This window comes from Rhinolophus sinicus, chromosome 1 (genome assembly GCF_057876585.1).
Source record: "Rhinolophus sinicus isolate RSI-liver-muscle chromosome 1, RSI-T2T, whole genome shotgun sequence".
Lineage (NCBI taxonomy): Eukaryota > Metazoa > Chordata > Mammalia > Chiroptera > Rhinolophidae > Rhinolophus > Rhinolophus sinicus.
Window position 1 is genome coordinate 29,036,239 of NC_142501.1, and position 16,883 is coordinate 29,053,121.

Consider the following 16,883-nt stretch of genomic DNA (forward strand, 5'->3'; position numbering starts at 1 on the left):
AGCCTACAGGGGAATGGAGCTAGTATAAATATTAAAATGAAACCTTAATTTAGAAAATTCCATTTAATCAATCCTCAGATAAAAAGCTTTCAGTAAATCACGGTATCTTGGCAAAATGGCCTACAAAGCTGCTGGGGAGGAAGCAAGGTGAAAACACCTAGAGAAAAAATTAATTTTTGGAAGAATGTGAGTTCTAAGGTAGGGACAGAAGACTTGCACACACAAATAGCCTCACAGCATCTTACCAGACAGCTGATCTTTCCTACAACAGCAACACCCAGAATGGATTTTTATAAATATTTTCATTAGACTTGTTGGATTCCTAGAGAAAACAAAGCCCTTTGTCCATAGTAATAATCCCATTTTTCTTCTTTCATGATTTCTTAAACTTGTTGGCCCTCAAATGTTAGTCAACATGAAGGCTATTTGGCTACTTCCAAGTATCTATGGTTTGCTGCTCTGAGATGGACTTAATTTTTTCTTTTTTTTTTTTTCTTTTTTTCTTTTTTTTTTGGTATCAATAAAGCCGACATTCCTGGTCAGTGATGCCTTTATTATTCCTGTTTCCTTTCTACTCAGTCACTTCACCGGGTTTAAGGCATGCTCTGTGTATTTAGTTTGCAAAAATAAAACTTTTAGTACAAATTTATTTTTATACAAATTTTTATGGCACAAGCAGCAAATTTGCTGTTTTAAGAAAATATATAAATATCCTTTTCTTCTGTACAAATATCTCCAGTATTCCCTACCCCATTTATAATTTTTAACTGTACATGGTCTGCCTCATCCTTCTCTAGTATCTCCCTCCCCCCCTCCAGATCTCAACCAAATTTGTATGTACACTTTTGCGTTGGAGGCAGTCAGAGGAGGAGGGCCCCTCCTCAGGAGGAGTCTGTACAGGGAGAGGGTGGAGGTGGGTAGAGGTGATGAGAGTAGCTCCTCTCTGTGTATGGAGAAGGTGGGCAGCTTTCATAGTTCTCTTCTGCTGACAAGTATTGGCTTCGGGGTGTGGGAGGCGGGGGCACAGGCTCTGAGTCATAGTTCAAGTCACTCGTGTAGCCCTTGGCTGTTGCCACTGAGGTCATTCTCCGGCTGGGAGCATAGTCACTGTCACAAACATCTGTGCTGCAGGGCGTGGTGGGGGGTGCAAAGTGCCGGTAACTGTACGGCCTGTAGCTGGTACCAGGAGAAGATCAAGAGAAGCAGAGTTAGTTTTATAAAAAAGTGGGTTTCCCTACCAGAACAGAGAGGTATTAGATGTAAACTTCACTTTGAAGATAATACACGACTACAATTTAAATTTGCACACACAGGCAATTTTCAACGGCGGACTGAAAGAGGAAGATAGCGTGTTATTTTGTATTTGCAAATAAAATGTGATCAGAGGCAATTAAAAATGGATAGGATGGGAATGCAGAGCAAAACTCAATCTAGATGCTGGATATGCTCTTGTACCTTTAAGTTCAATTGTATCACGGAATAAAAAAGAACCATTTATAGTTGTACTTCATGGTCTTTGGAAAATCTCTCAGTTACACATTTAGCATTTAGTCTGTGTTGTGGACCTCACCAATTTCTGCCACTTCACAGTCTGTGAGAAATATGGGTCTTTACATGTTTTACACTATTCAAACATGTTAGCATTCCGTCAAAATTCTTTCACTGCTCTATAATTTACCCGATGAATAATTTAATGATGTATGAAGACTTCATTCTCTCTTTAAAACTCAAATACTGTATGTGCAAGGCAGGCTGAATATTGCAGACAGCCTAGGGGCATATCTATCCCATTGCTGTTACTTACTATCAGCACGCTTGGCACTGGGAGAAGGCGCTTTGATACCCGCTGTGTAGAAAGCATATTGTCATAGGGTGGCTTTAACTGAATGTCAAAATGATAAATTCTAAATATCCACATAGGGCCAGTCAATTTTCTAATACGTACTTCAGAGACCTAATTTATTTCTTATGCTTGCTTATTTACCTTTTCAAGTAATCTATAGCTGTTAATCAAGTTTGTAGCATGGCTAAGTAAAGAAAAAAAGCATTGGAAAGAGGGGATCATACTAGTGAAAGTAAGAGCTGACTTAAAGTGCTGGTTTTTCTATCATTTCTACTTCTACCTGCAACTTCTTATACCATTTATATTCTAAACATGGTCAAGTTAATCTTATTTATATGCTTTCTCTCCAAAGTAACTGTAAGAGAGGGGCAAGTGCAAAACTGAAGTAGCAATTCATAAAATATGCAGTGATTGTGCCACATACTGTCCCAGGATACAGCCACCAGATATCACTTAGGATTTAACTCAACAGAAACAGATGCCAAAAGACCAAAAGTTACATAACCCGCTAAGCAGGTTTTCTCATGTGTGCTTTTTTTTTTTTTACTACCAATATTGACATGACATCACAGTATTTCTGTCCAATCATGTGTTGAGCCTTGGTGAAATTTATTGGCTCAACATGTAAAAGGCCCAATACTTACATTTTCATTAAAAACAGGGAAAGAATGTTCCAGTTTAGACAAAAATTTCAACAAATGATAAAAAGTTTCAGAAGAAATAAACTGGGTTTGAGATGTGGGAAATGATTAAATAAGAATTGTTGTTTGATGTAATTATATTAATTTAATCAGTCTTATTCAATTAAAGAAATTTAAAATTTTTTAAATAAAATTTTAAGCCTTTCCTCCCCCCCCAATTTTCAGGTTTCTGCCTCTCAATTTTGGCTTTTTAGAACAAACTTGTGGGCAGGGAAAGCAACATTTACAATAAAATGTAAAAATCAGTTCAGAGTCAAGCCTATCTCAAATAGTCTTATCTGTAAACTGAAGTGAGAATTCTGAATGAGATACTATACACAGTTTCTATGTGATTTCTACATATGTGTAAGATTACATATCAGGGCCATTTGACAGGAATGCTAGGAAACACCTTTCCTAGAAAGTAACAGGCACTTGAGGATGCCAATAAATACTAGGTGTTTAGACTGAGACGATCAAGCTCTTTACTTTTTGCTGGCCTGTCAAATAAAAGGGAAGGATAAGGCCAACACACTGGTCCTTAACCTGCTCAATATATTCTACAGACTCAGAAATGAGCACAAAAGCAAATAATTTCCCTTATGGCTTACAAATATATTTCATTTATTTTAGTGAGTCGCGATCTAATCTATGCAACTATACGAGAAATTCTCATTTCAGATGGTAATAACCTATGTAAGTAAAGGGCTGAACTTAAGCTTTTCTCAACTTGTCTCAAATCCTGTGCTCTTAGGGTTCTCACAACTCTCTGAACCATAGTCTTATCCCAATATTCCATCCTCAGACTATCAATCAAACCTAACCTGTGCAGTAACCTATTTTGAAATCAGCCACTTTGGTGAGTAACTTTTCCTTAGAATACTGCCAAAGGACTGGGGGCTCTATTACTCTAAACGACAGCATTTGTGACTCTCTTTTTAAAAATGTATAATGTCCTGAAAGAAAAAATTTGTGGTAAGGGGCAATGTCAGCATTTACCAAGACAAGATGCCAATTCTCTCTCAGTGACCATTATCTACTCACTTTGGGCTATAACGAGCCCACAACTAGAATACTTCATCCTTCTAATACATACTTCGATTTATATTAGAAGAGGATGTGTATTACCTGTAGGACCTGTGAGTGGAAGGACTGTTTGAAGAGTAACCAAATTCCATAGTGTAATGTGATCGCTCTGTGGCTGGGGATGGTGGAGGGTTCAAAATCTAAAAGGAAAGATAATTAAATTATTAAAATAACAATGGTCTATCCCAGACAGAGACTATTAGACTTTCTTTCGGACTATTAGGCTTTCTTTCAACTTCATCTCTGTTCCTATTCCTTTCCATTACACTACTAGCACGAGACTGCCTTTCCAAAGAACTGACCTCAAATAGTATTTTAGGGTTGTGGCTCTCCACTTCTTAAGACACAGTTTCATCCTGGCTGAACAGGGCAAGGTAATGAAAAGGAAATCTATCATCTATAAGTCACTGTTTTAAGTTCAGTACAGCTGGGTTCTGAGTTTTAAAAATTATAATTGTTTAGAGAAAAATCACTGACTTAGGAGAAATACCACATGCTCTCTCTTTTGGGAGGTCATGGAATGAAGGTCCTACGCCTCCAGGAGGTACTATTAAATAGTTCTACTTTTACCTAAAATATGAAATTAATGTCCAGTGCTTTCAAATATGCTGGTTCCTTACACAGGAGACCTAAAGAAAGATGTGTAAGTTTCGTATGCTGATGGTAAAGACTTCTTGGAGCCTTATATGCCTAAATTCTATACTAAAAAATTTTTACATTATCATCACTGAGTACCCACATTTAAATTAGTTGAAAATCTATGATCCTATCTATCTTAGCATTCAAAATGAAACAGGAAAACAGACTGCTTACTGCAGGGAAGTAAGTGCCTTTGGTGCTTGAAGAACTACTTGATGATGCTCCTGTGACGTGGGCTCGGTCATAAGGGGGTCCACTGCTTCCCCCCATAATACTGAGGGAGCTGATCATTGATTTACCGCGAGACATTCCTAAAACGAAGGAGCACAAATACCGAAGATGAGTAAGGACTATAAAAACACATAAAATAATTTTATTCGATACTAGGATTACAAATATCAACTGAGAGTTTGATTTTGAAACAATTTATGCCGACTTTTCCTAATAATAATTGAAAACACTTAATGGAGAAGGGAAATGAATGTTCTCTAGAAGTGAACACTTCCACTGAAAGCTGGCCTAGAACATGGCCAAAAACAGCTCACAACGCTTCTCCACCAGAATGGAGGCAGCACTCTTCAAGAGAAGAGGTTTCCAACCTCTTAGAAGATTTGAAGAAGAAAAGACTGTGAAGAGTGGAGGTTGTGGAACAGGGTAAACAACAGATTTGCTAAAAAGGAAACTAAACCTATTTTTAAGAGCATAAATATAATGAATGGAAAATTAGTTCTTCAGCTACCAGATGCAAACGTAATTGCAACCAGTGCTAAAGAAAAAATTCTATTTTTTCCAAGTGACTTCCTAAATTCCACAACTGCAAATAGGTAAGGCAACACGGAATCATTAGCAGTTTAAAAATTATGTCTGTTTACTTAGTTACATCCAGAATAAGTCCTTATTTTCAGAGGGCTTTTGCCTGGCACCTCCTTCTCCACATTCATTAAAAGAAAGGCTTCTTTACACTAAGGACACGAGAAAGCATTGATAAGAAAGCTGTACTTCTCTAGAGCAATCTGGTCTGCCCAAGCATAGAAGTTCTGGCTACTCGGCTCTGCCTGAACAAACCCTACTCCCACTGTCAGTGTCTGAAGTTAGGAGAAAACATAAGATAATACATCCCTCCTTGCTATCACCCAGCCATTTCCAAATCTTTGCTGAAAAGGAACCTTACTAGTCTACCTTTTTGGCCTCCTTTAATTCCTGGGCTCAGTGGTACTTAGATCGTCTGGTTGTGAACCTGAAGAACTTGTGGTTTATGCGTCTTTTCACCAAATGACTAGCTGACTCACTTTCAGTAGCGTGCATCCAGAAATGCAGTATACGCAACATATGCAGTATTTATAAATGCATATAGATAGATAGATAGATAGATAGATAGATAGATAGATAGATAGATACCATGTTTCCCCGAAAATAAGACCTAACCGGAAAATCAGCCCTAGCATGACTTTTCAGGATGCTCATAATATAAAATTAGCCCTACCGTATTTCCCTGAAAATAAGACGGGGTCTTCTATTAATTTTTGCTCCAAAAGACGCATTAGGGCTTATTTTATATCACGAGCATCCTGAAAAATGCTACGGCTTATTTTCCGGTTAGGTCTTATTTTCAGGAAAACACAGTAGATAGATAGATAGATAGATAGATAGATAGATAGATAGATAGGTAGGTAGGTAGGTAGGTAGGTAGGTAGGTAGACAGACAGACAGACAGACAGACAGACAGACAGACAGACAGACAGACAGACAGATAGATAGATAGATAGATAGATGCTTTATATTCTTTGGCAGTTTCTATCAAAACATACCTCAGGTCTCTTGTGTAAAGAGAAAGTACTAAAAGTAAAACAGAACATTTGGGTCTTACAATATTTTAAACCCAAAGTAGTCTAGTTTGAAACAGACTCTGGGCAGTATCTTGTTTCGATTAAAGAAAACTGGCAATCTGGCCAGGACCCAAGACTTGATTCTCAGTGGCTCAGTCTTCACTCACCTGGAAGAGATCCTGACAAAGAACTTGGATGTGGCACATAACCAAGGGGCACAGAAGCTGGTCCGTGAACCACATAGTCATTAGTCATGGTTTCCCCATCTCCCTTCATACGTGGACACAACATCCTCTGGCAGATGAAGTATATGGTTCCAGACACAAAAATGGTGACAATTACTCCAATAACTGAACCAACTGTATTGGTGGCCTGTGGTGCTGGCTCCTCAGTTGGATCTAAATGGAATGCAGTACAGTTAAGTAATGGAAAAACCACTGTAGGTTCAAAATAGTAATTGAAAACAGGGCTTGCAGGTAGAATGTGAAGCCAATGAAGACAACTCGAACATTTTTCTTTTTTATGAATACATACACATCATGCCCCATGGATATACAGATGTCAGCACTACGAATCAAAACAAACTATTCATAAGAAAAGACAGAAATTAAACAATACATTGGGAAGTATAACTAACTGAAAATTGATAGAAACAAAGATGTAAGTTGTAGATTACATATACAGATAAAATCTATCCTACTTCATTCTGTGTACCATAAAAATCAACAAGGTTATTTTGGAATCTCAGAAAAAATTTTAGGGCCAGAAGGGATGAACCTAGAAAAGTCATTAAATATTGTAACTAGAATGGTGAAGATGTCCAAAGCAGGTCTGAGCTTGATTTTAGGTTTGAAAAGTGACATTTAGGCCTAGTGAAAGGAAATTAGAAGCTAAAGATGAGCGTTACCTCCCAGGTCCAATACGCTGCTGCCAGAGTGAGTGTAGCTACCTGAGGGCAAGGATCTACTGCACAAGTTCTCTGATGCGTGAGGCCTCAGAAAAAGAGCGAGCACTAGAGGAAGACCCTGCCATGGCATCTACCTTCCCGGGATCCCTGAGCTATCTGAGGCTTTAGAAGCAGAGGGCAGCAATATTAGAGGCAGAGGGAAAGAGCAAAAGGCTTCATCAAATTTAGAGCATTACTCTTTATTTAGAAGAAAAATTCTTCCATTCTGAGTAGTCAGACTGTATCTCATAATTGCAGATCCTTAAAAATCTTCTTGCTTCCTCTTCATCTTACCTCAAATCTCTCATCCACATAGCTCAACTCACACTCGGGCAGATTAAATGAAAGGAATGAGAGAAAATTACATCAGTAAGTTACTTAATACGTAGGGGCTGCCAGGTACATGTTTCATCTATGGACTCTGAGGCACAGACTCTCCTTAGGCCTTGTGAGTCCATCTATCTTTTTCATTCCTTCTTAAGGCCTTGATACTCCTTTCTAACCAAGCTTCAAGAAAGAATAGTTTACACTCATTATCTCCAATTCTTAGTGTCTGGGTCCCATCTTAACTCACTAAAATCAGGCTTCTATCCTCACCACCGCACTGAAACTCGTTTGGCAAGAGTCAGCATTTTCCAATTTGCCATATTCAATAAACCCTTCACCTCTCAAGACAGTCAATACTGCTGGCTCTTGTTTTCTTCTCAAAAATGTCTGATCAATATCCTCGAAGATACCCCTCTCTTAGCTTCACTATCTCTGATTATCCTTTGTTTTCTTTTGTTGGTTTCATTCTCTTCTACCTGCCTAACTGACTCCCAGAGCTCTGTCTGCCCCCTGCTATTTTCCTCCTCTACTTAACTCTCCCTGGGAGATTTTACCCACTGCCTCAGCTTTCATTATCAGTAATAAACAAAGAGCCCAAATCTCTCTCTTGAGCTACAGATCCACAGTCACCGACTTCCTGAACAGCTTTAATGGGATATCCCATGGATGACTTTAATGCAATCCATTTAAACTGAACTCACTGTCATCATCTGTCAGCTTCCTAGATTCCAAGGGTAAAGCAGATCAAAAATAGATGAGGTGCCTATGCCAAATTAAAGGAATTTAAATTAAATTAAAAACAAAAATAAATGAATAAAAAACCTGTATCAGGGCCGGCTCCTAACTCCAAAGGCTGCCGGTTCGATTCCCACATAGGCCAGTGGGCTCTCAACCACAAAGTTGCCAGTTCAATTCCTCGAGACCCACAAGGGATGGTGGGCAGTGCCCCCTGCAACTAAGATTGAACTTGGCACCTTGAGCTGAGCTGCCGCTGAGCTCCCAGATGGCTCAGTTGGTTGGAGCGCGTCCTCTCAACCACAAGGTTGCCGGTTCGACTTCTGCAAGGGATGGTGGGCTGTGCCCCCTGCAACTAGCAACGGCAACTGGACCTGGAGCTGAGCTGCGCCCTCCACAACTAACACTGAAAGGACAACAACTTGACTTGGGGCGGGGAATATATATATATATATATATGTGTATATATATATATATGTGTGTATATATATATATATATATATATATATATACACACACACACACACACACATACACACACACACACACATATAATAAAAAACCTGTATCAGCCAAATATTAATTATACCTGCAGCCAAGACATGGAATGGTATTTCAGTTTTCAGTCCCTGCCATATATTCTAGTTAATGACTCCAGTCACTCCATGAGGTATTTCTGTGTCAACTTAAACTTATCCACTATACCTAAGTGGTTACCAGACCGATTTTATTCTATTTCTGACGTAACTCTGAAATCTATCTCCTCCTTCCCAGCACCACTGCTCCTCTTGATTCAGATCATCATCTTTTGCCTGAACTACAACAGTCTCCTGAGCATTTTTAAATTACAAACTGCAAGTCGCCGAATGGTGAAAACTTAGTGGGCTGCTACCAGCATTTTAAAACAGAAAACTTCAAAATGCATCCTACATAATACTATAGATAAATACTGTTGTACGACATACTCATATGTGTTTCTTTATGTGTGCAACCACGTCTTTGTATTCCTCTTGACGTGGTCAAAAAGTTGAAAGCAACTAATCTAACAGGATTCCCTGCCTATAATCGTATCACCTCCAATCCAGTGGCTTTACAGCTTTCACAATTATGCAGCCATGCCAGTCCTTTGCTTGTTTTTCAATGACTCTCCATTCCGCTGGGGTACTGTCAGGCTCTTTAGAAGAAAATCAAGGTCTTCCATGATCTTATCTTTATGTTATCTCTTGCTGACACCCCTTAAGACATAGCATATATTTTGGCAGCCCATTTACATGTAGTTTCCCCCAAGGTGCTGGTTTCATTCTGTTTTTGAACAGGGTACCCCTCTGCCTGGAATGCAATCTCTTCAGTTATCTGCATAATTAACGCTAATTGATCAACACCCAATCTTCCCCCACCCAGAAGCCAGGCAGCTTTATTTGGTGGGTTTCATGGCCCTTTTAGATATGGACCTTGCATATCAAGGGATGACATATCACTTCTGTCCAAAGCACCGAGAAGCAGCCAGGCTCCAAAATGGGGAGCTCAGGCCTCCCCAGCTCGGGACTCAGCCATGTGTTGCTCCAGGAGCCCAGGGTGTTTCTGCCCAACCTCTGGGGTTGCAACAGGCAGGCTGGGCTCTGGCTGGGTCTCCACACGGCCTGGAGCAGGGAGCACAAGGGTGACCCCAGGGTCTGTGAGCATCCTGAGGATCAACTCCCAGCCTTAAGCACCATTTTTCTAAGAAGTCTTCCTTGATGAGCTTCATCTTCCTTTGTGTGCTACCACTTGTACAGATCTCTCTCTATTATACACATTTGCTATCAGTTCTCACACGCCTTTATCAATAAGTACCTCCTATGAGTCAGGCTGTATGTTTTATATACATTAAATCATTTAATTTTCTCACAACCACTAGATTAAACATTATCTTTATTTTAAAGATAAAGAAACTAAGGTTTATCAAGAACAAATAATTTGCTGGTAAGAGGTGGAGCTGGAATTCAAATCCACCTCTGCTTGGCTTTAAAATCCTTAATCTTACTACTACTTCAACCATGGAGGACTTTGAGAAACTTGGTACAGTCATCATGTATCTTCAGCACATAGCAGATATTCAGTAAACGCTTAATGAATAAATTAATAGATTCTAAAAGCCGTCGTGAGAATCCCATTTGAATCTGTAAAATTACCAGTTTAAAGTCTTTATTAAAATTGAAGAGTTTTTAAATGAGTTCTATCTAAATTCCATTAAACCAGTTTGACAGGTAGACCTGGCGTATGCTTAATTCCATTCAAAACTAAGTTTATCAATTTGGGATGTATTTTATGTCAGGGCACTGGTCAATAGTTACGAACCTTGAAGAAACTATAGGCTTTTCAGCCTAGAGTTTCTAGGCCCAGGGGTACCTGTTGGCTCAAGTATCCTTAGGCTACATTTAAAAAATCTCTGAAAATTACTGAGACTGGTAGAAACATAGAAACATGTCAAGAAATAAATATTAGACCTTAAACATGAACTAATGTTCAGAAACTCTGAAGTTGAGACCTTTGACTGATTAACACATATCTACAGGCATACCTCATCTCAGTGTGTTTCACTTTACTGTACTCCACAGATTTTGTGTTTTTCACAAATTGAAGGTCTGTGGCAACCCTATGTTAAGCAAGTCTATCTATCAGTGCCATTTTTCCAACACACTCAGATGATGATTAACATTTTTTAGCTATAAAGTATTTTTTATTAAGGTATGTACATTGTTTTTTTTTAGACATAATGGTATTCACACTTAGCAGACTGTAGTATAGTGTGAACATGACTTTTATATGCACTGGGAAACCAAATAATTCATGTGACTCGCTTTACTGCAATATTCGCTTTATTGCCGTGGTCTGGAACCAAACCCACAGTATGTCTGAGGTATGCCTGTAAATTGTTGGAGAATTTCTTTAGTTGTGGTAAAATAATACATATTCTTTTCTGATGCTTTACTAAATGTTTCTGTGAAGATTTCTGTGCCTAAGAAAATTGCTATCTTTAAGGAATTATTAAAAGCAAAACATAGAAATAAATCCCTTGTACAAATAACTAGCTTAACATTAATATTTGTTTCTTAATAAGGAAATACTGATTGTAAGTGAATCTCTCACACACAAAGAAAAGGAAAACATATTTTAAAAATTCTCCCTTAAGAGTAATATACAAGGTTTTAGTCCTACTTACAACAATCCAGCTCATCTGATTTGTCACTGCAATCCACATTATGGTCACATTTCTTATGTTTTCCAATGCACTGACCATTGGCACAGCGGAACTGATCAATTAAACAAAGCACTGGGGAAACAATGCAAATAGTTTTCTTATTTGTAGAATACTCTGGCAAGAGTCAAAAGTACTTTCTGGGTGCAAATGAAAAACAAATTAGAGTTTTAGATGTAACTTAAAAATTATTCTCTGGGGAATTCCATTGGTAGAAAGAAAATAATGGAAAAAGGAATCCAACAGGAAATTTCCTATTTTCTTCCTTATGTTAAATTTCATCTTTCACTAATCATTCTGTTAAGAATTAAAGAATTCTACATGCATTTCTAGGTGCTAAAGAATTCCAGAGAATTTACTGATTTGTTTTGTTTTGTTTTGTTTTTTGTTTTACCGTGTTAAAGGCCAGTGGAAGAAAGAGGAAAATATGAAATTACATTCTAATACATAAATTCACTAATTCAGAATTCCTTGGAAACAAGGGCTATTTTTACATACTGAAGGTCTAGTCTAATTTTTTGGCCTCATTTCTCAATTTGCTAAGTTTCTTACTGTGTATAAACCTTACGCTTAAGTGAGTTAAAATGGTAATTTGGAATATGTTACTTACTATGTTTAAACATAATAAACTCAAATGTACTTGAAAACCCTAAATCTACCACTGAGCCAAAGCAACACTCTGAATTTCAAACAACTTAATGGAAAAAGAACTACATAACCAGATCCCAGGAATTCTGGATACCTTCACAGTTCTTCTCATCTGATTTATCCTGGCAGTTTGCATCTCCATTGCATCGGAGGGCACCATCAATACACTGCCCACTGGCACACTGGAACTGGGACTCTGAGCACACAGGGCAATTGAGCTCATCACTGTGGTCTTCACATTCAGTGAATCCATCGCAGCGCCAAGCCACAGGGATACAGTCAATTTCTCCCGTGAAACAAGTAAACTGCTGAGGAGAACATGTGGGGGGTTCTGTAAAGAACAAGGGACAGGGGAATGACAAAAACAAAAGAATTGTCACAGAGAGGTACAAACAAACCTGAATGAAGCTTAGTTAATAATCAAAATATACAAAACACTTTATAAATAGATAAAATTTGTAATCCATCTAGTCTAATCAGAGGAGAAATACAATTTTTACACTACTTCATTTAGACTCACTAATTTGTAAAACCGTAAGGCAATATTTTTCTTATATATTGTAATTCAAGTAGGATTACTATATTTCCAATCCATTATAATCTCATACATAACCTAGAAATAATCACTATATGCATCAACCTCCAAATAATTTAAAGTTAACCTAGAATTCACAAGTTTTCTAGCTCTGAAGTTCTCAAAGAGTGGTCCACGAACCCGAGTCACAGTGTTAAAACTGTTTTATAACTATACTAATACATCACTTGCCTTTCTCACTACATTTGCACTGATGCTACAAAAGGAATGATGGGTAATACTCTTAGCACTTTAGCAGCCTCAAGGCAAAGGCACCAAACTGTACTCTAATATTAGCTATTGTATTCTGCAGAGCCACACACAGGAAAATAAAAGGGATTTATTTAAGAATGTTCTTAATAAATTAGTAAAACTTTTAATTATATAAAAATCAACTCTCTGAGTGCACATATCTTCAATGCTCTGTTTGATAAAACGGGAAGTATGTACTATACAGCTCATGTTGCAAATCTAAGTGTGATGGTTCCTCAAGGAAAGTACTTCGAGTTGTAAACTCAGCCCAAAATGGAACACCATTTTTATCTAAAAGAACTGAGATAAACGATGGTTATTTACACTTGGGTATTTGGCAGTAAGTTTTTTAAAAATGAACCAGTGAGCCTGTTATTTCAAGGAAAACTATGGCAAATCATAACATTGTACTTCTGTGGCAAATTACAACACTGGAGCTTTCAATCAGGAATCATACTTTTGGAAAACCTGTACGCAACATTGTAAACTTGACAGATTCCTAGTACTCAGAGACCTTTTTCTGATGAGATTAGTGGTGAAATTAACATGAACTTTAGACGTTGTATAATGAAATGCATCAACATCTTATAATCTGGGAATTTCTGAATGAAATTCTAGCATTTCCAAATGATCAAGGTACAGGGTCACAAAATCATGCATGGGTGAAACAGCCATTCAGAGCACAAAATAGATAAATAGATTTTAATACAAAAGACTACAAAAAGTTAACTGATAAGAGCTTCAAATTCCACACTGCAACTAAACCTACAGAAAACTGTCACTTGTCAAGATCTGGTATAGAATTCAAGATAAATATCCGTAATTATTTGAAAAGGCTATTATTACAGTCCTCTGTTTTCCAACTACATCTATATGAGGTCAAATTTCTTTATATATTCCAACCAAAACTACTTATTACAACAGATTGAATGCAGAAGTAAAAATGAAAATTCAGCCCAACATTAAAGAGATTTACAAACATTTCTCATTAAAATGCTTTTGCTTTGGAAAACATAGTTAAAAATTTTCTTCACAGATTTTACTTGGAAACCTGTAAGAATCTGTTATTGTTATTTTCAATAAATATTTTTAAAGTTCTTAGTTTCAATTCTACTGTAATAAATATAAATATAACTTAAGCAAACAAAAGATGAGCTTGAGAACTGCCATTGCTTTGTTTAGCAAATGAGAAAACTGAGGCTCAGAGAGTCTCAGTGAATGCCCAAAGTCATAGAGCATAAGGGATGATTTACAAAAAAAGACTAGAAGGGCAGTCTCCTTACTTTTAACCTATTGCCTTCATTACAATATCACGGGCTCACTGACTTCTTTTAAAAACTTATGTTAGTAAATTCTCAAGAGAATACAACAACTTTATTATATGACTATGGGTTAGAAAACCTCTTATCTTTAAAACAGAATACTGCAGATTACAGGTGAATATTTTACATGGGGAACTTGAGGGTTATTTACGGAGGGAATTTCAGCCTATTGTGTATTCAGCCCTATACTACTAGATTATGTGGAGAACAAAAATAGATAAAATATGGTCCATGTCATTAAAGAGCTTTAATTTGGTTGGGGATAGGAAGAGACTAACAAATATAAAACAAATAATTACATTACTCTGAACTGCATGTTATACAAACTGTGGTAACAAAAGCTACGATTCAGAGAAGTGGAGAACAATAACAGTTAGTGAGGGTTTCACAGATCATGAGACTAGCTGCACTTTGAAAAATGAGTAAGATTTAGGATGGGCATGCAAGGAGAGAAATACATCCTGAAATACCACAAGTAAATCCACAGCAGCAAAACAAAATGTTCTGATATGCCATAGTGATCATCAAACTCTAAACAGCCAAATAAAAAGTGCGCAGGTTGGGAAGAAATACAAAATGAAATGGACAGGTAAGCGGCTCAAAGGAAAACATGTCTTGGAAGTCAGGCACAGGAATTTAAATTTTGTATATTATTTATCTCCACAGTAAAATAAAATAAAAAAATCTTGTACACTAACATTCACTGCAGTTTTATTTTTGATAACAAAAAATTGAAAACTACTCAAATGTCCCTCAACAGGATAATAGTAAATTGTGGTATATTTATACAAAGAAACACAACTCAGCGATAAAAAGAAAAAACTACCGATACAGTCCACTGTACAGCTGAATCTCAAGAATACTATATTAAGCAACAGAACTCAGACATTTAAAAAGCACATATGTCATGATTCCTTATATAAAGTTCAAGAACAGGCAAAGCTAAACCATGGAGATAAAAATCAGAACAGTGGTTACTTCTGGAAGAAGAGAATTGGCTGTTAATGGACATGAGGGTACTTTTCTTAATGACAACAGTGTATGTCTTGTTTGGGTTCTGGTGACACAGTTGTATATGTTAGTTAAAACACACTATTCATGTAATACATACACTAAAAATAATCACTAACTGTAAAGAAAAAAATCAAAGGTCTTTTATTAGACTTCTAAATGGTCCAATGATATCCTTGATTCAGTTTTATTATGTTATCACTACATAAAGGTAAATTCTCTAACAGTTGCCATATTAGAATTAACATTTTAGCATCCTGATGTGAAAACACTTGTGTTTTTTTTTTATTGTGGTAAAACATACGTTAAAAAGTTTACCATTTAAACCATGTTAAAGGGTACAGTTCAGTGGCATTAAGTACGTTCACACTGTTGTGCAACATTTGCTATTTTGGGGGAGACACTCCAAGTAACAGAGCTTAACTTTTACTGTGCATGTATCTGATCTCCCCAACTAAACTGTATGCTCTGTCTCAAAGATCTTCCAATTTCTTGCAGTCCAAGCAGAGTGCCTCACAGCTGCTACTCAACATGCTATTTATTTTTTTAAAAACTTAAGAAACTTAGCAGAATAAAACATTCTTATAATATCACCTTCTCAATGATTTTTATATTTTGAGTGTATAAGCCCTTTCAATCTTCGTTTCCAGAAATATGTATTTTATGTAGTTATCACAGTCGAAAATTTTAATAATTTTTTCACTTGAGCCAAAGTTTGGCTACATTTTTACATCAGCTTATGATCATAATGTTTATTAGCTGTATAGATTCAGTTACTTAACAATTTTCCTATCATTAGAAATTAGATTGTTTTTAAATTTCTGACACTGTATAGAAGTCTTTCTCCTTCAGATGAATTAACTTAGAATTATCCCCAAAAAGAGGATTTCTGAATTAAAGGAATGAGTATTATTGTGGTGTGTGATGTTACCATGCTATGCTTTTTACAAAGGAATGCATCAATTTGTTGATCTCATGAGCGACTGACCCAATTCCACTACAACATTATTGCTACTTAGGAATATTTTAATTAGTAATAATCGCACCTCGGATAAACCTCATTGGCTATGATACTGCCACTGCGCAAAGCTAGGAATATTTTAAATAAGACAGATAAATAAGAAAAACAGGGAACTGCTGATGATTTCAACAAAATAATATTCTTTTGACTGGATACATTTCCAACAATGATACTTAAACTGAACAGAATCTAGAATTCAGTGGATGGAGATTACAGGAGGTAGAATTCATTCATCTTGTTACCCTCTGGAGTAGAAAAAGCTACTATTATTAGGAAATACACTCATTTACAGGATGAGTTTCCCCTAACAGGGCACTGTTGTCTGAGTCCCAGGGTTAGGTCATGATGGAGTCACTCTTAGTATAACCCGAAAGCCAGTACAGTGCAGATGAATGGAATACAAGTGACCAACCAAGTTAGGAGAAAGAGCAATTTCACTGTCAAATCATACATTGCTAGACTAAGTTATGGAACATGGAACATGGCAATTGGCATTTAGACCTACACAAGAAAATGATAACATATTTACCTCCACATGACAGCTCATCTTGAAGCAGAACCAAGTGCATGGGGCAAGAGCATCTTGTAGTACCATCTCCTTTTACGAGACAAATATGTGAACAGCCACCATTATCTTGAGCACAAGGGTGCTGCCCTATAAAAAAAAAACAACAAAACAATAAAGAAAAAGGAAGGAAGAAGGGAGGAATGGAGGGAGAGACAAGAGCCCAGTCA

General features: G+C 37.0%; 1 protein-coding gene and 1 pseudogene across 1 annotated transcript in view; both read right to left on the reverse strand.

Annotated features, from left to right (window-relative positions):
- Window positions 1-379: 379 nt before the first annotated feature.
- LRP6 (LDL receptor related protein 6) overlaps window positions 380-16,883 on the reverse strand; it is a 125,786-nt gene continuing 109,282 nt past the window's right edge. The window contains exons 17-23 of the mRNA XM_019744743.3: window positions 16,678-16,803; window positions 12,063-12,299; window positions 11,285-11,395; window positions 6,242-6,472; window positions 4,423-4,559; window positions 3,652-3,749; window positions 380-1,176 (exon numbers count right to left, since the gene is read on the reverse strand). Coding sequence (XP_019600302.1) covers window positions 882-1,176; window positions 3,652-3,749; window positions 4,423-4,559; window positions 6,242-6,472; window positions 11,285-11,395; window positions 12,063-12,299; window positions 16,678-16,803 — 1,235 coding nt within the window. The 3' untranslated portion in view covers window positions 380-881. The remainder of the gene's footprint in view (window positions 1,177-3,651; window positions 3,750-4,422; window positions 4,560-6,241; window positions 6,473-11,284; window positions 11,396-12,062; window positions 12,300-16,677; window positions 16,804-16,883) is intronic.
- On the reverse strand, window positions 16,068-16,218 carry LOC141570327 (U4 spliceosomal RNA; annotated as a pseudogene).